The sequence below is a fragment of the Triticum urartu genome, chromosome 4A (genome assembly GCF_056163025.1).
Source record: "Triticum urartu cultivar PI428250 chromosome 4A, HENAU_Tu73, whole genome shotgun sequence".
Lineage (NCBI taxonomy): Eukaryota > Viridiplantae > Streptophyta > Magnoliopsida > Poales > Poaceae > Triticum > Triticum urartu.
The window spans coordinates 435,350,827-435,376,588 of NC_141876.1; the positions used below are offsets into that span (position 1 = coordinate 435,350,827).

At 47.8% G+C, this 25,762-nt stretch overlaps 2 protein-coding genes across 6 annotated transcripts; one reads left to right on the forward strand and one right to left on the reverse strand.

Moving 5' to 3' along the window:
• Positions 1–1,144: 1,144 nt before the first annotated feature.
• Positions 1,145–5,794, forward strand: LOC125551934 (putative protein phosphatase 2C 33). 2 transcript variants are annotated; one of them, XM_048715348.2, is made up of 7 exons: positions 1,145–1,636; positions 1,735–1,906; positions 1,997–2,214; positions 2,304–2,411; positions 2,499–2,624; positions 2,725–2,969; positions 5,154–5,794. In XM_048715348.2, exons 1-7 carry the CDS (start codon positions 1,427–1,429, stop codon positions 5,374–5,376), a joined length of 1,302 nt encoding a protein of 433 aa, XP_048571305.2. In that variant the 5' UTR covers positions 1,145–1,426; the 3' UTR covers positions 5,377–5,794. The 2 variants fall into 2 exon arrangements, with proteins under 2 accessions (XP_048571305.2, XP_048571304.2); XM_048715347.2 differs by having other exon boundaries at positions 1,735–2,214.
• A 4,877-nt stretch (positions 5,795–10,671) lies between these two features.
• Positions 10,672–13,708, reverse strand: LOC125553918 (calmodulin-binding protein 60 D). 4 transcript variants are annotated; one of them, XM_048717568.2, is made up of 8 exons: positions 13,344–13,708; positions 13,173–13,251; positions 13,037–13,089; positions 12,163–12,650; positions 11,902–12,062; positions 11,622–11,819; positions 11,385–11,538; positions 10,672–11,286 (listed from the first exon to the last, which is right to left on the reverse strand). In XM_048717568.2, exons 1-8 carry the CDS (start codon positions 13,445–13,447, stop codon positions 11,063–11,065), a joined length of 1,461 nt encoding a protein of 486 aa, XP_048573525.1. In that variant the 5' UTR covers positions 13,448–13,708; the 3' UTR covers positions 10,672–11,062. The 4 variants fall into 4 exon arrangements, with proteins under 4 accessions (XP_048573525.1, XP_048573523.1, XP_048573527.1 ...); XM_048717566.2 differs by having other exon boundaries at positions 13,173–13,254; positions 13,344–13,703; XM_048717570.2 differs by having other exon boundaries at positions 11,366–11,538; positions 13,173–13,254; positions 13,344–13,703.
• Between the last annotated feature and the right edge of the window lie 12,054 nt (positions 13,709–25,762).

Below are 25,762 nucleotides of genomic sequence, written 5' to 3' on the forward strand. Positions count from 1 at the left end.
AAAAGCAATGTTGAAGCAGTCAAGTCTCATGTTCAGTTTGGGCCGTGTGAGATGATTGTAACACGGTTTTATTTACGTGATTGTTCTGATAGTATGTAAGGTATATATGATAAGATCATCACATGGGGTACAAAGTAAGCAGACCTGGCCAAATTTACGCAACCAAATATCACGCAGTCCATCAACACAAGTATTTGAATGTCCCAGGTGAGACACATATGAAGGAGAAAAAAGATACAAGCAACCAAACATGCTCATAGTTGATTGATGACCATGCCTAAACTATAGCTGGCCAAATGGGTCGGGTTAACCAGGCCGACCCGTGAGCACGCCGGCACGGCCCGCCATGGGCCAGACACGGCACGGGCTAAACGGGCCGGGCCCGGCACGCGACATGCCCTGGGCCATGCTTGGGCTGCTAGCTTGAGCACGCGGGCCGGCACGACACGATCCGATTATGTTTTTTTATACATCTATATATGACTCAACAGGTAAAAATAGGCTAAAAACGCCCAGTGCGTCAAATAGCAGACGAACTAGCGGGCCTGGCGTGCTAGTGGGCCGGCTCGATTAGTAGCTGGGCCGTGCCTAGGTTGGGACCTCCCGCCCGTGGGCCGGTACGACACGGCCTGGCTATTAGTCGTGCCGTCACGGGCCGTGTCATGCTAGGCACGTTTACCGCGGGCCGAGCCGTGCCGACCCGTTTGGCCCGGTATGGCCTGAACAACAAAATATGTATATGCACCCTATTCAGAAAACAGAAGAAGTATATTTAGCGAGAATCTGAAGATTTGCAATAATAGCACATGGGTCCATGACTTCACACCAAAACCATCGATGGTCAACATGACATCCAGTTTAGCCGGCAACATGGTTCCGCAGAGAAAAAAGACATACACACTCGACGGTACGACAAGCGGAGCAAATCCAGGCAGACACATGTTTCTTAATCTAAAGCTGTAAACCACCATTGACCTCCTATAGCTAAGCTAATCAGCACTAGTCCTAGGTAGCCCAACTGGGCTAGCCATCCCACTACTCTTTATTTATTTATAAAAAGCTTGCAAGTACTCTTCATTTTAGTAAGTTTTTTTTAGCTTGAATAATTTGGACCAAACCAAACCCCCCACTATTTCTCCAAATCATAATACTCTACTCCTCTCCACCTTGTCACTCTAGAGTCGGCGGACTTCCTCTGTCCCTTCTGCCTTTACTCCCTTCACCGAATTCCCCAAACCCCAGCTCGCCGCCGCCCGCATTGCGACGCCGGCCCGGGAATACGAGGACCCGTCGCGTCGTCTCAGATCCAGCTCGGAGCCTTCCCCGCCGGGGCCGCCGACCAGAGCTTTTCCCCGCAAGAAATGGCGCCATTCGAGCGGGTTCTTGGGAAGACGCTTCTTCGCTAGGACCGCAGCAGGGGGCTGTGATGGAGAGCGCCTCCAATGAGGAGACGCTGCCCCCGGCGCTGCCTCTGGCGACGCTGATCGGCCGCGAGCTCCGCGGCGGCGGCTCCGAGCGCCCGCTCGTGCGGTACGGCCACTCCGGCTTCGCCAAGCGCGGCGAGGACTACTTCCTGGTCAAGCCCGACTGCCTCCGCGTCCCCGGCGACCCTTCCTCGGCCTTTTCCGTCTTCGCCGTACGCGCACTGTCTTATTCGCAGGCCCCCTTTTGTTTTTTCTCTCTCGGGTTCGGCCATGTGAGGGCGTGTTTGTTTCTCGGATCTGCTGACTGTAGGTGTTCGACGGCCACAATGGCGTGTCGGCGGCGGTGTTCAGCAAGGAGCACTTGCTCGACGACGTGATGAGCGCCGTGCCGCAGGGTATCAGCCGCGAGGACTGGCTGCAGGTGCTGCCGCGCGCGCTTGTGGCAGGCTTCGTCAAGACAGATATTGACTTCCAGCGCAAGGGTGAGACTCAGAGAGAGGTCCTTGCAATGCCATTATATTCCCCGGCGAATCTCATCACTAAGATGTTGTTAACTCTGGGAATTGGTGCAGGGGAAATGTCAGGGACGACGGCGACGTTGGTCGTCATCGATGGGTTCACCGTGACTGTGGCGTCAGTCGGAGACTCCAGGTGCATCCTTGACACTCAAGGTGGTGTGGTCTCTCTGCTAACCGTTGACCACAGGCTAGAGGAGAATGTAGAGGAGCGGGAGCGTGTCACGGCGAGTGGAGGGGAGGTCAGCCGGCTGAACCTTTGCGGTGGGCAGCAGGTACCGCTCTACTGGGATCAGTTTGGGGATGCAACTGCATATTTGGATATAAACTTTGGGGGTAAATTGTTATGTTTATTTTTATATAGGTTGGCCCTCTCCGATGCTGGCCAGGTGGACTGTGCCTTTCAAGATCAATTGGGGATACCGATGTTGGGGAGTTCATCGTGCCAATTCCACATGTCAAGCAAGTGAAGGTGAATTTTGGAAGTTTGATCAAATGCCATGAGCGTACCTTATTCTAGTGTATCTTGACTGACATGTGTGTTTTGGGTTTGCCATAGCTCTCTAGTGCTGGAGGAAGGCTAATAATTGCATCAGATGGAATATGGGATGCAGTGTCCTCAGAGATTGCAGCGCAGGCGTGCAGAGGCTTGCCTGCAGAATTGGCCGCAAAGCTTGTTGTTAAGGTCAGTATGCATTTCACTGCAGTTGTTAAATTGTCCCATACTTTCTGCAGTATGCTTGATTGTCTTGACCATCTAACTGAGATCAATTTTGCTTGTACAGCAAGCTCTAAAGACAACTGGATTGAAAGATGATACAACTTGTGTAGTTGTTGATATCATCCCATCTGATCATTGTTCAACACCGCCACCATCGTCTCCAAAGCAAAATCAGAACAAGTTGAGGTTTCTTCTTTTTGGTAGGAGGTCCCATAGCTCTGTTGGAAAGCTTGGTGACAAAAAGAAGTCTACTTCATTTGGATTTGTGGAGGAATTATTTGAAGAAGGCTCTGCATTGTTGGAAGAAAGGCATGTTCTTATTTTTCTCTTACACTTCATATTGTTTTATATACTATGCATATCAGTAAAGTACATGGTTTTTAGTCGTGCATTTATTTGTCATATGTGAATTTTGTGTTTGTCATTGGATAATTTCCTTTTGCTTCACTTTTATCTCCTTATCCCTGGTTTAGTTTGATGATATACAATACATCTTTTGGATGGTGAAGAACAAGTGGTTGTATCCACCCCCTAACTGAACGTTTCTGGATTAGCACTGGTAGTCTTTTTTTTTGGGCGTCAGTTGTTCAATCATCTGTAGCTACTGTATTTAATATTTCATGAAAAGTAGTAAAGCAACATTGCACAAGCTCTCCATGAATTGGTCTTATGTACCATGTCCTGGGTACCAGACATGCCTTTATGTTTGGTGCTGTTGAATTACTGGACCTATTTTTCCACTCTCTTGGTTAGGTGCATATAGCTGGTGTACTTGCCAGATATGTATTCACGCAAATGGTGACTGTTTTCTGTTCTTTGTGGTGGCATTGTCCATTTCTCTTGTGGTGGCATCGTCCTTTAAACATTACTTAAATATGCCGTCTAGTTGAAAATTAGAATGTAGACCAAGGTCAAAAGAGCCAAGTAATACACGAAAAATATTTTGCTCGTCACATTCTGACTGGAGATGGACAACGAGGATTTTGAGATGACTTCTATTTGTGTAGTCATTTATTGAGTTGTTGTGCTTCTTCTAGTAACGGAACATAGGTAATGTTAGAATATCACCTTTGTTAGTTTGCATTTCTCTTGCAGTAGTACTTCTTTAGACTAGTAGGTGGTCTGGAAAGATAGGATTCTTATCTTGTATGCCGCTACAGCGCCTGAATACGGACCCTACTTTTCTCATTGTCAGTAGAAGATCAGGTTTTCAAGAATGGTTAGCACTGGAATGAGCAAACTTCATCTGCCGCTAGGAGCATCTCACTTTGGCTCTTCCATATACAATCTGCTTTTTTTTTAGAAAAGGAGGAGGACCCCCGGCCTCTGCATCTGGGCGATGCATACGGCCACTTTATTAATTATTCTCACAAGACCTTACAAAGTCATACAACAGTAAGACTAAAGCCACCATCTAAGCAACAATTGTCGCTACTCCTATCCAATTGATGAAGGGGCGCTGATAGTCTGGGCCTAATACCATACATCGCAGCCAAACCTAAACATCTAAGACCTGAGGTCCCAACCAGGACGCCTGCCGGGTATGGGGCACCTACCAGTCCGGCGCACTTCTCAACCAGGACGCCTGCCGGGTATGAGGCCGCCGCATCCACCTGCCTCCAGTCCATCTTCAGTGCTGTACTGCTACACCACCTTGCCCGGTCTCTCTGCCATCGACACCACCACGACGCCTGATAACGTCACCCTCCTGCGCGAGTCCCACGCCACACATCGGGCGCCGAGTCTCCACTGCGCCACGCCACCGAGAATCGTCACCATTAATGTGCAGGATGAATCACCGCTCCACCAATTATTCCGTCCACTGGTCCCTCGAGCCCGTGTACACCTCCAAGAATGACGCCCCAAGAGGTAAACGACACAATAATGCCGCCGTCATCCGATCTACTGATCTAGGGTTTCCCCCGGAGGTAGCAGATAGTGGCTTGGAACTTCTCAACAGCGATGCCTTCAACAAGGGAACGACACCAAATAGTGCCGCCATCGCCGGCCTCGGCAGCAACCGCGAGCAGGTCTTCACCCAGATCTGTTCCAATGGCCTCCATCAAGCGTCTTGTGCACGGATCGTCCACCACCGCGGCCGCCGCCCGTCGCGAGTCCACAGCCGCCGACACAGTCCTCCGACGTCCGGGGCCGCCGCCCCGGGATCCAACCCTCGCTGGCCGCCGAGTCCTGCTGCCGCACGCCCGATGCGCATCGGACCGGGATGCTGCCGGCCGCTACCAGGCCCCGACCAGATCTGGGAAGAGGAATCAACCTCCACCGCAGCATCTAGCCATATACAATCTGCTGTATAATAAATTAATGGCCTCAGTCATTACATGCTTCTCTTATCAGTTTGTCCACTTGGCTGTTGAGATATATTGCTGATTGACATTTTGTTTGTTTGAGGAATGCCATCTGGTATTCTACTTCACCGTGTTCATTTTAAGCCTTTTGACAGCATAGTAACATCTTGTCCCCTGGCTTTTGCAGGTTGGGTAGGAATTCCCTGTCAAAAGCAAATTTGCCCCCATTTCGCTGTGCGATCTGTCAAGTGGACCAAGTGCCATTCGAAGATTTAATAACAGATAATGGGGGAGGTTACTGCTCTGCCCCGTCAACACCATCGAGCTGTCCTTATCTTTGTTCCGGTTGTAGAAAAAAGAAGGATGCAATGGAAGGTAAAAGATCTAATCGCTCGACTGCATGCACTTGAAAGTACCAGTAGCACTGACTGGTGCTCGTCCATGAGAACTAGTATTCTGGTTCAGTTTTTCTGCTCTATGTGAAGAGAGGGGAGAATAAACTGTTTGTCACTGGATCGAAGAATTATTTGGGTGAAACTAACTGTGTTCTGGCCTGAACTGAACAAATTGGGCCACTAACAAGCTTGTTGTCTATCAGGAGCGCTGATGAAATTTCCATTTGCTCTGAGAAGATGGCTCCCAGAAATTCAGCACTAGGTTTTTCTGTGTACCTTAGTCTGTGAAGTGAAATGACTAGCTTAAAACTGTTTCAGGAAGCGACGGCAAAGCTCCTCGTTGCTGCTCTGAAATGTACCTTGTATGGAACCGAACTGACTAATGTTTGATGCTATCCTTATCGAAGCTACTACTGCATTCTGGGTTGGTTTTTGTTGCGCTTGTCATGTAATTTCACTACTAAATCTGATCAGCAGGGAGACAACGGCGCAACTTGTCTGGCGGTAAGATAAAACTCTTGACTGGAGATTGATTGATCTCATAATCCAAATGATGTACAATTGTTTCCCGCTGTGTTCTGATGACTGTGGATCCTCTGACATTTAGGAGGCAAGTTAGGTAGGTACAATGGCCTTCATGTTTAAAATAGAGAAGGCAAGTTAGCACCAGATATTTTCCCGTATACTAACTTCCCTTGAGTCAGAGGATCTCGTTCCGACTGCAAGGTGAGGATAACAGAAAGCATACTACGAATATTGACATATGGTAGATCGCTTTCTTCCTTTTTGTTGAAGTGCCCGTTCCTGGCCTTGAGCACTGAAGCATCCAAATATCGTCATGTTAATTTATAGAGCTGCCGCTGCCAGCTATGCCCATATCAGCAAAGAATTACAGGCTTACTTCCTTGAGCTGTTTTTTTTTCAAACCTAGTTCCCTCAGCTGTTCTTTTTGAGCAAATAAAGAACTGTAATCTAAACAGGGAAGTCCCAAACCCTATTTGGCGCCTGGCGCCGGTGACAGTACAAACCCCCCCTCCCTCCCCTATCTAAGTGTAATCAGTCCCTTCAAAAGGAAAAATTTCAGAGACACCAGAGTTGAACCTTCTACAATCTTAATTCTCGGTCATACCGAATGAAACTCACTCACTTGGTGAAACCGAAATATTCAATCGACTATTCCATGGCACGTCGGTCAGACCGACGAAAAATGCTAAGGTAACATCGAAGCATGTTCCTTATCATTAACTAGCCATCGAAAAATCCAATTGATTCTGCTTGGAGACTCCAAACTGCACATATAAGAGAAAGTTTGCCAAACGTTTTCTATTGAATTATACTTAATTATACTTTCCGGGCTTTACTCAATGACCCTCTATTACAAACTCTCCAAATTACCATGACACTTCTTGTGCAAATTTATAATCCTTACCATTTGACATATACAAACAAGAGGACTTAACCCTTCTTGGAAATTGATGTCAAAGGGAAAGAGATATGCACATCAAAGCTTATATCTAAAGGGGTGAGAACTTATCTATTAAAAGTGATATGCACATCGGGAGAAACTGGTATTGAAATTGTTATTTGATATTTATCAAGATTTTCTCTTACCTCATAAACCTACTCCCAATAAAAGTCTCATGATACACGGGGAGAAGAAATCCAATAGGAGGGGGGTGGGGGTGGATCTTATTAAGATCCTATTGAATTTGTTTCAGTCAAATTCTTTGGAAACATTAAATTTCATACAAGTAGTACTCATTCTTATGCATGTCTTCCCTATCTTAGTTAATTGCAGTACTTTTCATGTTCTCAGTGAGATCCTTGTGTTTTCTGACCTTATTTTCACAAGTTTATCTCTTCATGAATCTCTGCTTGGTATTTCAGTTTTGTGTGTGTATCTTTCACTTTAATGTCATCTCTTTCTTGTTGTAAATATATGTATTTAGCTAGGATTCATGTCCCTATGCTCTGATGCACTCCACCAAGATTCATGTGATATAGAAGAGTCTCCGGTACCTATTCAATTGTGCATTTGCATTTCAAAAGAAAAATTCTAAATATGCCTAATCTTAGGGGGAGCTCCTATATATCTCAGGTTTGTCAAAACTTCATATTGTTCTTCAATTAATATTTCTTCATTACAGCTTTGATTTATGTTGTCATCAATTACAAAAAAGGGAGAGGTTAAAAGCACATTCACCCCCTTGATCGTTCGGTAATTCATGTCAACACACATATTGTTGGACTAATGTTTTCCTTGAGAGTATTTCAGGAAGTTCAACTTAGGCAAAACTTTGGAAAGTGAATGTGGACCCCTCAAGATACTAAGTACAAGTGTTGGCCAAGCCCCAAGACTCCATTTTATGTTTCAGCGATCCAAGATCACACTGAGTCCATAGGTATGCCATATCGAAAGGGGATGAAGTTGTGATCATGGACTCACTACTCAAGCGCTTAGACATCAAGCTCCAAAAGCCTCATTCAAATTCTCACATTCTACTATGTCACAAACCCTAAGTGAAACTCAGACTCACTGAAAGAGACACACCTAGAGTCATTGAGCCATTCATGACATAGTCGTTGCCTAAACCCTAGAACTTCGGTTCCACCGAGTTGACACTTCACTCCCACGAAGAGCACTTGCCAACCTTCTGTTTTCAACTGAAATTCATTCGGAATTTCCGAGCGGTTTCAGTCGGTGACACTGAAGTATGGAAGGTGCTTAGGTCATCACAACTCAGAGCCACCAAACGTTTTCACCCTGTCTCATTGATTGAAAACGCCTAAAGTTCAAACCTTTTGTACTGATTGGTCTCACCGAGTGGTTTCACCCGGTCCCACTGAATAGTGCATAAAGATGTGTAATGGTTGGATTTGGTGCTGCTATACCCCACCCACTCCACCAAACTCTCAAAGAGCAACTAGAGGGAAGCATAAACATTCCATACCCATATTTCTGAGAGAGATTTCCGCATCCTTCTGTTGAGATCACAGGGGTTCCACTCCAGCCATAGAACCTTGACTTCTAGTCATCTCATTGCTTTCTACCCAAACCCTCTCCCGTCCCAAGGCCAAAATCCGTGAAAGAGTGTTTGAGTGTTGAGGAGATTATCTTTTGAAGCACAAGAGCAATAAGTACATCATCAACAAACCCACCTATTACTTTTTAGAGGGTGGCGCCTCCTAGATTGACTAGGTGTTCTTGGGAGTCTTCAAATCTCGTGAAGAAACCAAGAAGTTTGTGAGGGCAAGAAGATCACCTACTTCGTGAAGATCTACCCGAAATGAGGCTAGTCCCTCTTGGGCGTAAGCCATGATGGGATATGCAAAGTTGCTTCTTCGTGGACCCTTTGTAGGTGGAGCCCTTTATGGATTCGATTCCCTCGTGGAATCTCGCAACCGTTATCCCTGAGATCATTGATCCGGGAGATTGAAGCCACTATCAACATGGACGTATGATAGCACCATATATCGGAACCACGGGCCAAAAATCTTCCCGGTCAACCTTTGTTTTCGAATCTCAAACTCTAGTACCTAACTACTAACATTTGCATGATTGTTATTTTTCACTGCCCATACTCTAGATATGCATGTGTAGGCTATACTTGTTGCTATTTAGCTGATGCCAAAATCTACCTAAAAGTTATGAAACATTATAATCGCTAATTGGTCCTTGCTAATCTCTATCCATCACCCCTCTAGACGCCTTTCAATCCTACAATAACGTGGGCAATATTTGTGCATATTCTCGCGAATTTTCTTTTTGTATAACTATTTCAATTTGACAATCTTATTTGGCTGTGCTTAGTTAAATCGCACACGGTTCTCTACAAGTGAGTGTGTATGATAGGATAAGAAACACGTTGTCGAGAATCAAATTGTATGCGTTTGCACAATCATCGCACATGGTATGGAACAACGAAACAAGTGTGCTTGGACTCTACAACAGACCCCCCCCCCCCCCCCCCCCGAAATGATTTTGGATGGTGTGCGATAGCTCCTAGTCCCACACATGAGCTTTAAATCAACCTTGTCCGATGCTAAACGCAATCTCACTCATAAAGTAGAAGGTCAACACGCACAATGGAATGAACCATCATAGACTTAGATGAAGCGTGTGTGGGGGTTGAAACAATCTCACACATTTAGGTGTTCTGAACCGTGTCCAATAGGACCTAAATCACAAACGTTTCCCCTTTCGTGATCGTGTGTAATGGTCCAAACAATCACACACATGTAAGCGATAGATCCCTGGTCACAAATGTTTGCTTATTTTTCGACCATGTGCATTTGTTTAATCATCGCACACACATTGTTTTAGAAATTTGTGTGCAGCGGACTACCCATTCACATGTTTTCTCCAGTCATGTGCATGACTGCTCGTGTGGTTTTAAACCGTATGCAATGACCCTATCTGTACCAATTGTCACTCTAATAACTTGATACTTCATAGCTACTAGAGGATAACATGCGCTTTACAACGCCGTCCTTTGGTTTTGAAATTAAGCCTATTTTCTCCCAAAACTTATTATGTCAATTCACATTCCGTGCTTACTGTGGAGGCGGTCAAGCAAACACGGACCCCCGCGGGCTGTATTGGGTTGGTCATGTAGGACAGTCCTTGAGGTAGGAAGGTTTCATTTTATTTTTTATTTTTTTGTCTACCCTTTTGTCCATGTTTTACTTTCCTGTTCATTTTTATATTTATTTTATTTTTATTTTATACAATTCATGATTTTTTTATAAATTTATGAATATTTTAAAAATTCAGGAACATAATTCAAAATCTTGAATATTTTTTAAAATTCAAAATAAATATAAAAATTGTGAATATATTTTTAAAATCCATGATTTTTTACATTTAAAAAAAATTTAAAAAAATTCTGACTATTACTAAAAATCATGAACAATTATAAAACTCATGAACAGTCTTTTAGAACTCATAAATATTTTTTATTAATCATGAAGAATTTTAAAATTTATTAAATTTATTTTAATTCAAGAATGTTTTTAAAATTGTGAACATTTTTGGAAATTCACAAAAATACATTAATATTCTTTTTAAAATGCTTTAATGGGATGTGGATTTCGATACTGTCATGCAGGACCCATGACCCTACCATACCCTTACATGTGGGGTCCACTTCTAAGAAAGACTTTGGAGCTCTTCTATGCCTCTATTCCTAGGGAGCTTAATAATTTTAGGATTACCTCGGGCACGTGGACGAGAGCAAAGCTGCGAGGCGCCGTACGCTAAAGCAAGTATAGGCACGTCCGTTGTGGTCGTTTCCAAGAAAGATTTCAGGCTTACTTCATTTAAATGTCCTCCGTACGCTGAGAAAGATTACAAGTTTATTTCATTTCACTGTCCTTTGCGGACAGAGAAAGGTTACAACTTACAAGTGGGGCATCCTTTGCCTTGGGAAAAATTGACACACAACCAAATAAAGTCTAAGCAGCAAGCACCTTTTACACATACAGGAGATCGAGGCTCCTAGCATGGAGAAAATCCAGATTAGTGCCTTTGTAATATCACATTTTACAAGACCCCCATGTCCTACAAATCCTATCACGCTACCTACTTTTATTGCCTTCTCTCTCTGCATGCATCACCCCAACCCACGAAACAGCAACGACATGCGAGTACGTGTTAGCACTTAGCAGACAGTTAGTCACAGCTAGCGAGGCTCTGCATGGATCACAACCTCGCCCCGGTGCTGGAGAGCAGCAGCCCGCACGGCTGAGACGGCCCACTGAACTGCAGCATGTCGAAAGGGTCCCTCGTCGCGTCGAAGCCATTGGTGATCCAGGGCTCGCTATGGTGGTGGCGGTGGTGGTGCTGGTGCAGAACATCCTCCAGGCCCAGGGCGGCATCGTGGAGGGGCAGCAGGCCATGGTCCTGTGGCTGTGGGTTCGCCTCGCCTGATCAGACACAAGAAACAAAAGTAAGAGTGAGATGATGGGGGGCTACGGCCTTAGGACGGAACCAACCAACAAACACCTGGTGGGAGAAGACTGACCACCTTGAGGAGGAATGCCCGGCATCTGCGCGCTCGCTGGACCCGGCGGCGCCGGCGCTGTCGGCGACTGGTCGGCGCTCTGCGACTGCACCTTGAATTCCACGATGCGGCCGGGGAACTTGTAGGCGTCCTGCTGCAGCTTCACCACCAGCGCCTGCATGCAACGCGATGCTGTTATGTTTACGAACGACCCACATATTGTTCATGAGAGACACAGACCGAAATGAAGTGCAGTACCTTCTGCGTTGCGGTGAGGGCGTTCACGGAGAAGCAGTTACTCCCGACCACCACCCCGATGATTTCATGGATGCAGTTGAAGAGCAGGATGATCCCGTGCTCGCTGCAGTAGGAGTAGAGCTTGTCGTCCAGGACGCACTCCCGGGCATGCTCCACGGTTGACTCCCACATTTTGTTCGACATCCCACTGCCGAGCAACTGAAAATGGCACACGTGATGAGAATATATAGTTTGTAGAGTACGTGAAACTCTGTAAAAAAGAGGCAGTCCAGGTTCTTACGCCGCGCAGTCCATATTGATCCATCACCAAGTTCCTGAGGAAGTCCTGAACGGTGTGGATGCCAAAGTCAGCGAGCTTCTTGTGGAAAACGCCGTCTTTCCCAATCTTTTCCAAACGCCATACGTCGTCAGCCAACGCAGGAGGGTGATGCTTCTTGTACACTGAAAAGTAAAAAGTTCAACCAGTCAGTTAGACTACAAGGGAAAAAAAGATTGCAATAATTTCGTTTGGTTAAAATATGTAGTATCAATAATCACAAACCTTCACCACGGTGATCCTTCACCAGGAAGGGATTGCTGACAGCCTCCTGCACCCTCTCTTCGATGGAGCTGGCGCGAGACATCCTCGCGCCGAGCCTGAACTTCCTGCTTCTGATCCAGCTAGAGTTGTCCGTGAAGGAGATGTCGCGGACAGAGCCCACGCCTTTCTCGAGCACAATGACCACCTCACCGGACAGCAGCGGCCTCTTGCCTTCTCTCTCGAAGACTATGCTCTCGCTGAACTCCTTTTCGGTGTGCTCAAGGCGCTCGTCGGCGTTGAAGTCGCCGTCGAGAACGAGGAGCTCCACCTTCATGGAGGACAAGGGGCCTGAGGTGATCAGCTGGTTGTTGACGGCGTCGGTGAGAACAATTCGAAGTGGCTGCTTGTTCTCTGCTTCTACCCTGTTGCCCGTGAAAAGGGTCTGAGGCAGGTTGCCCTGGAACTGCAGCTTGTATCTTTTGCTGCTCGTCTTTAACTGAAGTGGAAGCCTGAGTAATGCAGAGCAGAAATTTAGCCAGAAAAACAGGAAGGAGCCTATAACTTAACACTTTCGGCCAAAGTAGAATTAGCAGCCCTATAAAGTTTAAAAAGGGACTACCGCTACTGCACTGCCTAATGTTTGTAACAACCATATGGTGGCAATTTAAAGGATTTTCAACAGCATTACGGGTAGTATATTCAGGTCCATATTATTTGCAACGACTTTGTTAAAATTGCAAATTCAACAGTGAAAATGATCTTCAGAGTTATATCTGCTTCATAATATTGTCGCTAGTAGTGCTTAGTAGTAACCTTGGATAGCATGTAAATGAAGCATGTAACTGTTCACAGAAGATTGAATCACTAAACACAGCAGTAGTATTTAGGCACTAACCTGTGAGCCGAATCGATGTGGCGGATAAGAACATTGTGCACTTCTTCCTGCACCTGAATCCGCAACAGAGTCAGCGCATTGCTGCCGAAGAAGCGAGTTCTGCAGAGTAAACAAACATGGAGAGAAATGTGCTTACAACTCGGCGCAGAAAGGGCTCCAGCTTGGGCAGATGCTTCTGCATGTACTGCGCGCCAATGGCCTCCTGCATCGAGCTACTACTGCACAGAGCAAAAGGTGCCAAGCATCGTCAGAACCAAGCAAACTCAAAGCCTGACACCATTCTGTAGAGAAGCAAGAATGCACTCACTTGAGAAGCGTTCGCCGGCGCTTGGCGTCCGGGGAGGCGAGCTCCTCCTCGTCGCCGTCCACCACCTCCTCCTCCACGATGTCCAGCACCCTCTTCAAATCCATCACGGACTTGACTTGCCTAAGCTCACTTCACTAGCTAGCTTCACCTGAGGTGAGTGAGGTACGTGGGCGGCGTAGGAGTCTGAGCTGGCTGTGCAAGTGATGACCACGTACTACGTACGTGGGCTATAAATAGCGGCGGCAATGAGCAGAGGAAGCAGCGCCGAAGCTTCTCTCCCCCTCCCCACAGGGTGGTGGCGGGTCGGTCTCGTCAAGGACACGCTCCCCTCGCCGGCAAGCCAAAAGACCGTAAAGCCTCATCAGAATCCCTAGAAATGCCAAGATTCGGCTCGGGCACGCCCACCCACCCGGGGCTTTGGGCCTTTTCCTCCCCGCCCCTCCTCCCTCCCCTCCTCCTCTCTTTCAGTGCCCGTCGACAAAAAGGGCGCGGAATTTTGTCAGAAAGCGGCAAAGCGGCGAGGCGAGCTGTGCATGCATGGAGATCATGGAGATGATGATGGTGGTGGAGCTGGAGATGGGCTAGCGCTCGCCCGGCGCGTGCGTCGGGAGGCGTGCCGGCGTACGTACGTGGTGCTGGTGGTGGTGGCCGGTGCATGGCTAGATATCGACCGGAGAAGCTTCCGGGAAGCAGGCGGAGCTCTAGCTAGCATGGCGATGGGAGAGGCGCGCGGGGCGCGTAGGCTTTCGGGGACGAAAGATGGGTACAAAGGCCAGCTTTCCGCCGGGAGGGGGGAGCTGCTGCCCTTCTCTCGGGTGCTCGCCTGCTCGGGCGGAGAAGAAAGGAGGAGCAAAGCAGAGCTAGGAGAACAAAGCGAAGAATTTATTCTCCTCCGAGCTCATGCTCCTGCTTTGCGCTGCGTTCGTGTGCCTGTGGGGAGACGAGGATAAAATTGAAATGGAGTGGACTTTGTCCATTTCCTTTTCTCTCCTTGTCCTCTTCGTCCGATCCGTCTCGCTTATCTGTAGAATCAGCTGAAAGGACTTTCCCGGTTACTGAACGAATGATGAATTGCTCGGTTATCTATTCATCATTTCTTCTCCACTGTCCTTGGCATCTTCGTACAGTCCATCTCGCTTATCTGTAAAATCAACTGAGAGGACTTTACCCCGGTGATTGAGTGAATGATGAAATGTACAGTTATCATTTCTTCTTTACTGAGCCGTCGAGTAGCACTGACTTGAAAATCACGGTCGCGTCTGGTCTTATTTATCTCGGGCGCGCAGATACGCAGCCAACCATATGCCCGTGGGAGGACGGACAGAAGAGCGGATTTTCCATTCTCGCCCGAATTCCCGAAAAGGAATCCTAGAAAGCGAGGAGATATCCGGGTTTCTGCAGGCACCCTCCCCTGCAGAGCAGCTGCAGGCAGGATTAGATTACGAGGTAGTATGTGGCTCTGGCTCTGGTGTGGGGGTCAGTCGGTCAGCTCTACCGTCGCCTTTGCTGGCCCCTAGAAAAAGCGGCTTATTACATCATGCTTGCTCCGGCCCTTTATTGCCACTGCTGCTATCTCCAAATCTCCCAGAAAGCACCCACCTCCCATGCATGTGAGGGGGGCGAAAGCCGGCTTTAGCATACGATGCTGATGCTCTCAGTCCCAGCCGCTTTGGGCGTGTGCGCGCGCCATGTCCCTAGCTGCTACTCACGTATCGGTATGGTGGTATCCGAGGCAATCGCCTGCTTCTCAGGGTTTCCCTTGGAGGTTAGGATTAAGGAGACAATTGGTCACACTGATGCTGCCGTGTGTTAGAAATATAGTACTATTTGGGTCTGAGTTAGAGATAACATCGACAAGTCTCCCTCCTTAGTTGTACACAACATACCCCCCATATCGATACAACACAACATCACAAATATTTCATCATATAATTTGAGGACCGGACTAACTGACGATCATTATGTGTATAGCGATAGATATCAACAATTCCCATATCGCGATGCCGAGCCGTCACGTGCTTCAAACTTAACCCACCACGACCCCGCACCACCACCACTCGAACCAAAAGCGCCGAGCAATTAACCCCCCACGCCACCCACACCACCACACCCTTCTTTGTCTCTTACCCCCGTAAGAAAGGATTTCTTACCAGCTTCAACGACCGCCAAAATTCTCTTGTCTCCCAATCCAGAAGCTGCTTCACCACCATGATAGGTTTCTCTGAAGATCCCAAAAATCTCTCTTCTCTCCATCCTCTAAAGACCACAGTTATCAGCACTTAATCAAAAAACTTACCAGGGGAGAATTTTTCTTGGCATAGATAATTCAAAAAAAAAATATTGCCTTCAGATGGGAGTTGTTGTTGGTACATGGACTGGTGGATAGTGCCCGATCTGCCGAGTTCTTAGGTGAGCTCTACACAAAAATTCAAGCAGTGACATGCCCTTTTGTGATCGTTAGGATTTTAACTTAACCCGAGGGACGACGGGTAAGAGCAATCTTCATATAAATAATCAGAGGAGTGTGGATATGTCTAATGATTGGGTTGCGGAACTCGGGCTAATCGAGCTACATATGATTGGCACTAGGTTCATCTGGTGGAATAACCGGGACGACGTGGGGCGGTGCGTCCTGGATAGGGTGTTTGTGTCTACCAATTGGGAGAGCAAGTTCCCGAGGTACTCTCTCACGGTAGAAACCCGCCTAGGATCCGATCATTGTCCTCTAATCCTATGTTTTGGTGAAATACCATGACAATCATCGAAAAGGTTCTTCTTCAAGAAACAATGGTTACTACAACCGGGATTTGTGGACAGCGTAGTGGATATTTGGTTGCGGGCTAGGTCGCGCCCGCCGCATTGTTGCGGTCCTTTTTTGTTATTCCTTGGACATGTGGCAACATTGTATTCGCCAACTTCGACATAACCGAGGGGATGGGTGGGGGCCAATGTGGGGAGTGCTCTAAAGGCCCGCAAACAGACACTGCTTGCTAAGCTGGCAGATTTAAACTGCATAGCTGACCCCGGGGGGGGGGGGTCACACATGATGAGTGGGCTCGAAGATATGCAATGGAGGACAAGATGATTTTCATTCTTAGGTGCGAGGAAATGTATTGGCAGCAGCGGGGCCAACAAAAATGGGTGGTGGAATGGGATGTTAGTTCTGAGTTCTTTCATGTCGTGGCCAATGGGAGGAGGCGTCGATGCATGATTCATTTCCTTCAGGATGATTTGGTGATTATTTCGGATGAGGGTGACCTTCGAGGACACATTTATGGTTTCTATCGCAATCTTCTCGGATCGATTGAACCAACTATGGCACCGCTGCTCTTATCAGTATGGGAACATGACAGGAGGGTTTATAGTGGGGATAACCTTCGCTGATCGCTTCGTTCTCCTTGAATGAGATTGCTAATAACCTTGGTTCCATGCATTCTAATACTGCCCCTAGCTTAGACGGCTTTCTAGTCACCTTCTATAAGAAGTTATGGAATATTGCGGGTCCCCAATTCCTCACGTTGGTCCTAGATTTCACACATGGCGGATTGATGTGAAGCGGCTAAACTATGGGGTGATCACATTGTTGCCTAAAGTAGAAGGGGCAGACCATATCTGGCAATCACTAGTAGAAAACAGGGCTTTGGTCCTGGTCAAATCAGAGCATTAGTCCTGGTCGAGTTACAAACCGGGACTAATGGGTGCATCAGTCCCGGTTCAAGCGGCCAGGGAGCCGGCAGGGCCACGGCAGGCACTAGTCCCGGTTCGTCTGGCCCCTTTAGTCCCGGTTCTAGACATGAACTGGGACTAAAGGTCCTCGCTCCTACGGCAGCCCCTTTAGTCCCGGTTGGTGGCTGGAACCGGGACTAAAGGTCTGTCTTCTGTCCCGGTTCTAGCCACCAACTGGGACTAAAGAGATGCCTATATATATGCTCGCCCCTGCCCGCTCACTCCTCTGTTTTTTGGCCGGCCGGCGTGTGGGAGCTGTGTGCTGCTCTGCTCTCACCTCCTATGCACATGAGGTGTTCGATGAAATGCCTGATCCACACTTAAGCTTTCTCCTCTTCAAGCTCGACCTCCAAGCTCCATTTTCCCCAAGATTTGTCTAGGTTTGGCGGTCCGTCCCGTCCCATCCCCGTCCTCACCATCGTTGATTGCCCGCGCTGATCTCATCCCCGACACCACCGTGGCGAGCCTCTTGTTCTTATCTTCTTTGTAAAAGAAAACATTCTTACTTGTATGGTTTAGATAGCTGCTTGTATAATTTTCTTACTTTTATTATTGTTTGTTATTATATAGTGCCATGGTTTTGGTATCCGCCCCCGTCGGCTCTTGTCTGGTCTATGATTCGGATGTGTTATATTATCTTTTATAACTATTTGTTTCAGTTAGTGTTTATGACAATTATGCCAACCAATGTGACATAGATGTTTTTATCTAGGAGGTATGTGAACCGGAAATTCCAACCGACCCTCTTGTCGAGAGGTTAAATTTGGTTGAAAAAGAAAACAATTATTTGAAAGAAAAATTGAAAAGAATTGAAGAGGAGAAGATGAAATTGGAGTTGCATGTTTCCGATGTCGTCGACGATCACAAGATCCAAATGGATGCAATGCGCTTGAAGATTAGAAAGATTGGAAAATATGCCATTGATAATGAGGCTTGGTATCATTGTGTTGTTGGATCAATTGTTACCTTAGTTGCGATTTTGATCGCATTTGTTGTTGCATTTAAATGTTTTACATAGTTCTATGTTAGTTCCAATGTATGTTTTAATTAGATGCTCTAGAGAGCTGTATGTTGTTCTTTGAGAACTATGTATGAACTTTATGTATTTATTTTTTCAGTAATAACATTTGATCACTAGTGTACTTTGGTTTTAATGTCATGATTAACTTGTGTTAATTTGGTCACTTCTCTATTCATGATGTTGTTGGAAATATGCCCTAGAGGCAATAATAAAATGGTTATTATTATATTTCCTTGTTCGTGATAATTGTCTATTGTTCATGCTATAATTGTGTTATCCGGAAATCGTAATACATGTGTGAATACATAGACCACAACACGTCCCTAGTGAGCCTCTAGTTGACTAGCTCATTGATCAAAAGATAGTCATGGTTTCCTGACTATGGACATTGGATGTCATTGATAACGGGATCACATCATTAGGAGAATGATGTGATGGACAAGACCCAATCCTAAGCATAGCCTAAAGATCGTGTAGTTCGTTTGCTATAGCTTTTACAAATGTCAAGTATCATTTCCTTAGACCATGAGATCGTGCAACTCCCGGATACCGTAGGAGTGCTTTGGGTGTACCAAACGTCACAACGTAACTGGGTGACTATAAAGGTGCACTACGGGTATCTCCGAAAGTGTCTGTTGGGTTGGCACGAATCGAGACTGGGATTTGTCACTCCGTATGACGGAGAGGTATCTCTGGGCCCACTCGGTAATGCATCATCATAATGAGCTCAATGTGACCAAGTGGTTGATCACGGGATCATGCATTACGGTACGAGTAAAGTGACTTGCCGGTAACGAGATTGAACGAGGTATTGGGATACCGACGATCGAGTCTCGGGCAAGTAACGTACCGATTAACAAAGGGAATTGTATACGGGATTGATCGAATCCTCGACATCGTGGTTCATCCGATGAGATCATCGAGGAGCATGTGGGAGCCAACATGGGTATCCAGATCCCGCTGCTGGTTATTGACCAGAGAGTCGTCTCGGTCATGTCTGCATGTCTCCCGAACCTGTAGGGTCTACACACTTAAGGTTCGGTGACGCTAGGGTTGTTGAGATATTAGCATACGGTAACCCGAAAGTTGTTCGGAGTCCCGGATGAGATCCCGGACATCACGAGGAGTTTCGGAATGGTCCGAAGGTGAAGATTTATATATAGGAAGTTAAGTTTCGGCCATCGGGAAAGTTTCGGGGGTAATCGGTATTGTACCGGGACCACCGGAAGGGTCCCGGGGGTCCACCGGGTGGGGCCACCTATCCTGGAGGGCCCCATGGGCTGAAGTGGGAGGGGAACCAGCCCCTAATGGGATGGTGCGCCCCCCCATGGGCCTCCCCTGTGCCTAGGGTTGGAAACCCTAGGGGTGGGGGCGCCCTACTTGGCTTGGGGGGCACTCCACCCCCTTTGGCCGCCGCCCCCCTTGGAGATTGCATCTCCTAGGGCCAGCGCCCCCCTAGGGGTCCTATATATAGTGGGGGGAGGGAGGGCAGCCACACCCTAGCCCCTGGCGCCTCCCTCTCCCTCCCGTGACACTCCTCCCTCTCCCTGAGCTTGGCGAAGCCCTGCCGAGATCACCGTTGCTTCCACCACCACGCCGTCGTGCTGCTGGATCTCCATCAACCTCTCCTTCCCCCTTGCTGGATCAAGTTGGAGGAGACGTCTTCCCAACCGTACGTGTGTTGAACGTGGAGGTGGCGTCCGTTCGGCGCTAGGTCATCGGTGATTTGGATCACGATGAGTACGACTCCATCAACCCCGTTCTCTTGAACGCTTCTGCTCGCGATCTACAAGGGTATGTAGATGCACTCTCCTCTCCCTCGTTGCTAGATGACTCCATAGATTGATCTTGGTGATGCGTAGAAAATTTTAAAATTCTGCTACGTTCCCCAACAGTGGCATCATGAGCTAGGTCTATGCGTAGTTTCTATGCATGAGTAGAGCACAAAGCAGTTGTGGGCGTGGATATTGTCAATTTGCTTGCCGTTACTAGTCTTATCTTGATTCAGCGGCATCGTGGGATGAAGCGGCCCGGACCGACCTTACACATATGCTTACGTGAGACTGGTTCCACCGATTGACATGCACTAGTTGCATAAGGTGGCTAGCGGGTGTCTGTCTCTCCCACTTTAGTCGGATCGGATTCAGTGAAAAGGGTCCTTATGAAGGGTAAATAGAAATTGGCATATCACGTTGTGGTTTTGGCGTAGGTAAGAAACGTTCTTGCTAGAAACCTATAGCAGCCACGTAAAAACTTGCAACAACAATTAGAGGACGTCTAACTTGTTTTTGCAGCATGTGCCGTGTGATGTGATATGGCCAAAAGGATGTGATGAATGATATATGTGATGTATGAGATTGATCATGTTCTTGTAATAGGAATCACGACTTGCATGTCGATGAGTATGACGACCGGCATGAGCCATAGGAGTTGTCTTAATTTATTTATGACCTGCGTGTCAACATAAACGTCATGTAATTACTTTACTTTATTGCTAAAGCGTTAGCCATAGTAGTAGAAGTAATAGATGACGAGACAACTTCAAGAAGACACGCTGATGGAGATCATGGTGTCATGCCGGTGACAACGATGATCATGAAGCCCCGAAGATGGAGATCAAAAGGAGCAAATGATATTGGCCATATCATGTCACTATTTGATTGCATGTGATGTTTATCATGTTTTGAATCTTATTTGCTTAGAACGATGATAGATTAAATAAGACGATCCCTCGTAATAATTTCAAGAAAGTGTTCCCCCTAACTGTGCACCGTTACGAAGGTTCGTTGTTTCGAAGCACCACGTGATGATCGGGTGTGATAGATTCTAACGTTCGAATACAACGGGTGTAAGCCAGATTTACACACGCAATACACTTAGGTTGACTTGACGAGCCTAGCATGTATAGACATGGCCTCGGAACACGGAAGACCGAAAGGTCTAGCATGAGTCGTATAGAAGATACGATCAACATGAAGATGTTCACCGATGTTGACTAGTCCGTCTCACGTGATGATCGGACACAGCCTAGTTGACTCGGATCATGTTTCACTTAGATGACTAGAGGGATGTCTATCTGAGTGGGAGTTCATTGAATAATTTGATTATATGAACTTAATTATCATGAATTTAGTCTAAAATCTTTACACTATGTCTTGTAGATCAAATGGCCCACGCTAATGTTTCCCTCAACTTCAACGCGTTCCTAGAGAAAACCAAGCTGAAAGACGATGGCGGCAACTATACGGACTGGGTCCGGAACCTGAGGATCATCCTCATAGCTGCTGAGGGAGTCCTGGATTAGGGGGTGTTCGGATAGCCGGACTATACCTTCAGCCGGACTCCTGGACTATGAAGATACAAGATTGAAGACTTCGTCCCGTGTCCGGGAGGGACTTTCCTTGGCGTGGAAGGCAAGCTTGGCGATACGGATATGCACATCTCCTACCATTGTAACCGACTTTGTGTAACCCTAACCCTACCCGGTGTCTATATAAACCGAAGGGTTTTAGTCCGTAGAACAACATACACATCAACAATCATACCATAGGCTAGCTTCTAGGGTTTAGCCTCCTCGATCTCGTGGTAGATCTACTCTTGTACTACCCATATCATCAATATTAATCAAGCAGGACGTAGGGTTTTACCTCCATCGAGAGGGCCCGAACCTGGGTAAAACTTCGTGTCCCTTGCCTCCTGTTACCATCCAACCTAGACGCACAGTTCGGGACCCCCTACCCGAGATCCGCCGGTTTTGACACCGACATTGGTGCTTTCATTGAGAGTTCCTCTGTGTCGTCGCCGTCAGGCTCGATGGCTCCTACGATCATCAATAGCGATACAGTCCAGGGTGAGACCTTCCTCCCCGGACAGATCTTCGTCTTCGGCGGCTTCGCACTGCGGTCCAATTCGCTTGGCCATCTGGAGCAGATCGATAGCTACGCCCCTGGCCGTCAGGTCAGATTTGGAAGTTTTAACTACACGGCTGACATCCGCGGGGACTTGATCTTCGATGGATTCGAGCCACTGCCGAGCGCGCCGCACTGTCACGACGAGCATGATCTAGCTCTGCCGCCGAACAGTGCCCTGGAGGCCGCACCCGCATTGGCTCCGACTCTTAATTCGGAGCCAACTGCGCCGATCGAGGATGGACGGTTGGACGCCACCTCGGGGGCTGCGACCCCAACGGCGACTGAGCCAAGCACCAGCCCCGTACTCTGTGAGACTCATGACTCCAAGGAGCCGGACTCCTCTCCGGACTCCGAACCCTCCGCGTCCTTGCTGATCGAATCTGATTGGGCGCCAATCATGGAGTTCACTGCCGCGGACGTCTTTCAGCACTCGCCTCTGGGCGATATCCTGAAGTCATTGAAGTCTCTCTCTTTATCAGGAGAGCCCTGGCCGGACTATGGTCAGCGAGATTGGGATGCGGACGATGAAGAAATTCAAAGCCCACCCACCACCCACTTTGTAGCCACCGTCGACGATTTAACCGACATGCTCGACTTCGACTCCGGAGACATCGACGGTATGGACGCCGATGAAGGAGACGATGAAGAACCAGCGCCTATTGGGCCCTGGAACGCCACCTCATCATATGCCGTATGCATGGTGGACGCACCAAAAGATGACGACGAGGAGCGGAAGGACGCACCGAAGGCTTGTTCCCTCGAAAATCAGTCAAAGCAGCGACGCAAGCGCCGCCCCAAATCCCGCCTCGACAGAAATAGCGATCACACAGACCCAGCTGGAGTAGGGTGAACCGCTGCCGGACAACGGCAATCCAGATAATCAAACCGAACAAACAAATCCTATCAAGGATAATGGTCCGGACGACATAACGCCGGACAGTCACCCGGAGCAACAGACTGCCCGTAAAAGGCTTGTTGCCACCGCGAGGAGCCTGAAAAAGCAGAAGCAAAGGCTCAAGGCCGCGCAAGACACACTCCAATTCAGATGGAGTAAAATACTCAACACTGCAGCAAGGTACGGCGACAATCGCCCCTTCAAGAGCTACCCGAAGCGGAAGCTGCTACCCGAATTCGATGAGGAGGCCTCAGAACCCCCACAACCAAATATCGAAGCAGCCACCTGGTCGGATAGACGACCCCTCTACCAATACAGAGCGGCATACAACATCGCTCACCACACAACACGCAACCAATGCGAGGGCTCGCACCCAAAGGACGGTGTAACAAGATCCATCTATGGACCACGCAAGCGCGCCCCAGCATACAATGCAATACAACAAACATCCGAACAACGTAGTACACCCAGCTACAGGGGTGCCGCACACCCCCTATGTTTCACCGATGAGGTGCTGGACCATGAATTTCCAGAAGGATTCAAGCCCGTAAACATAGAGGCATACGACGGAACAATAGACCCTGGGGTCTGGATTGAGGACTACATCCTTCATATCCATATGGCCCGAGGAGATGATCTCCACGCCATCAAGTACCTACCCCTCAAGCTCAAAGGGCCAGCTCGTCACTGGCTCAAAGGACTCCCTGAAAGCTCCATCGGAAGTTGGGAAGAGCTCGAAGACGCCTTTCGGGCAAATTTTCAAGGGACTTATGTCCGACCTCCGAATGCGGACGATTTGAGTCATATAACTCAACAACCCGGAGAGTCAGCCCGAAAGCTTTGGAACAGGTTTCTTACTAAAAAGAACCAGATTGTCGATTGTCCGGACGCTGAAGCCTTAGCAGCTTTCAAGCATAGCGTCCGTGACGAGTGGCTCGCCAGACACCTCGGCCAAAACAAGCCGAGAACGATGGTCGCATTAACAAACCTCATGACCCGCTTTTGCGCGGGGGAGGACAGCTGGCTAGCCAGATGCAGCACCAGCGACCCCAGTACATCTGAAGTTAGAGATGGAAATGGGAAATCACGGCGCAACAACAATAACAAATGCCGGAATAAAGAAGACAACACGAAGGGCACGGCAGTAAATGCCGGATTCAAAAGCTCTCGGCCAGGTCAAAAGCCGCCTAAAGGCACCAGGGATGAACTGTCCAGCCTCAACAAAATTCTGGACCAAGTATGTCAGATCCATAGTACCCCTGGTAAACCTGCTAATCATACCCACAGAGAATGTTGGGTCTTCAAGCAGTCCGGCAAGCTCAACGCCGTACATAAGGGGGAGGATACACCAAGTGAAGACGAGGACGAGCCTCCCAAGCAAGACACGGCGGAACAAAAGAAATTTCCACCAGAAGTCAAAACAGTAAACGTGTTACACATAATCAAGGGAACAAACAATACGGCGCCCCCAGGAAAGTATACCCAAGTGCCTATCACTACGAAGTCCTGCCACTGGTCATCTCAACCGGTCACTTTCGACCATCGTGATTACTCAGCAAGTATCCGACACGCAGGATGGGCTGCCCTGGTATTAGACCCAGTAATTGGCGGATATCACTTCACAAGGGTCTTGATGGACGGCGGCAGTAGCCTAAACCTAATATATCAGGATACAATCCGCAGGATGGGGTTAGACCCAACACAAATTCGCCATAGCAATACTACCTTTAAAGGAGTAACGCCAGGCCCAGGGGCTCATTGTACGGGCTCCCTCTTACTACAAGTTATATTCGGCTCCCCCGATAACTTCCGTCGCGAGCATTTAAATTTCCACATCGCTCCGTTTCAAAGTGGCTATCAAGCACTGCTCGGACGCGAAGCTTTCGCTCGCTTTAATGCAATACCGCACTACGCCTCCCTCACACTCAAGATGCCCGGTACACGTGGCATCATTACAGTGCACGGAAATATCAAGCGATCTCTGCGCGCCGAAGAGAGTGAGGCTGCCTTGGCCACCGCACACTAAAGGCGCCCGGACAAACGAAAGCATCCAATAGGTCGTCAAGACCTCAGATACAACTAATCAAGTCCGGCGCCGCTATTTATACGGAAATAAGTGGTCACACCCCTATTTGTCAATACAAGGGGCTCAACGCACGCAGACAAGTGGCAATTTCTTATCATCTTGAATTACACATGGTTTCTTTAAAAACTATCTTTTTGCACGACAACTTTTTCACTTAACTTCCTCTCTTTTACAGACGATCATCGTGCTACACCCGTCCAGGATACGGCATAACGGAGACACAGGCGCAGACGTGCAGCAGGGACCCGCTCCAAGGATTCTTTTTAGATTAAGACCCTGCGTAAACCTTTTTACTGTCTCTTGTTGATACATATCCACCATTGAGAAGGATGTTGGCGTCTTGGCATGTGGCCACGCTAGAACAATGCATGTACCTGGACACAAGGGGCTTCTTACAAAGGCCATTATTTAGGCCCGGTTTATACCACAAAGACCGAATACCTTAGGGAGTGTTCGGCGTCGTGAGTTTGGCCCTATATGCATCATCTCCGAATCATTGTCTTTGGTCAAATGTTGGGTTTTCCCGGCTCCTGTGTTTTGGTGCCTTACGTTTCGCTTTACCGGCTAAGGTAGCACCAGGAGAACTACTGCGATTGTGCCCTGGTTCATCCGGATGAGCACCTCAGTAGAGAAAGCCAAAAACTGACTGTCATGATATAGCGTGAGACTGGTCAACCACTCGATGACCTGTGGGAATGTTAGAATTCCTCCGCCTTAATGAAAGGGCCATTTCCGGCCAGGCATGTACACACCCCGGAACCGGGAGAGTGCGGAGCTACC

What these genes read in the sequence shown, in the direction of transcription:
- LOC125553918 (XM_048717566.2), bottom strand. Translation starts at nt 13,447, where the DNA reads ATGGATTTGAAGAGGGTGCTGGACATCGTGGAGGAGGAGGTGGTGGAC. An exon ending in AGCCCTTTCTGCGCCGAGTT is followed by an intron (nt 13,090 to 13,172) that starts GTAAGCACATTT and finishes TTGCGGATTCAG; the next exon opens with GTGCAGGAAGAAGTGCACAA. An exon ending in CCCTCACCGCAACGCAGAAG is followed by an intron (nt 11,539 to 11,621) that starts GTACTGCACTTC and finishes CGTTGCATGCAG; the next exon opens with GCGCTGGTGGTGAAGCTGCA.
- LOC125551934 (XM_048715347.2), top strand. Translation starts at nt 1,427, where the DNA reads ATGGAGAGCGCCTCCAATGAGGAGACGCTGCCCCCGGCGCTGCCTCTG. An exon ending in ACCTTTGCGGTGGGCAGCAG is followed by an intron (nt 2,215 to 2,303) that starts GTACCGCTCTAC and finishes ATTTTTATATAG; the next exon opens with GTTGGCCCTCTCCGATGCTG. An exon ending in CACATGTCAAGCAAGTGAAG is followed by an intron (nt 2,412 to 2,498) that starts GTGAATTTTGGA and finishes GGTTTGCCATAG; the next exon opens with CTCTCTAGTGCTGGAGGAAG.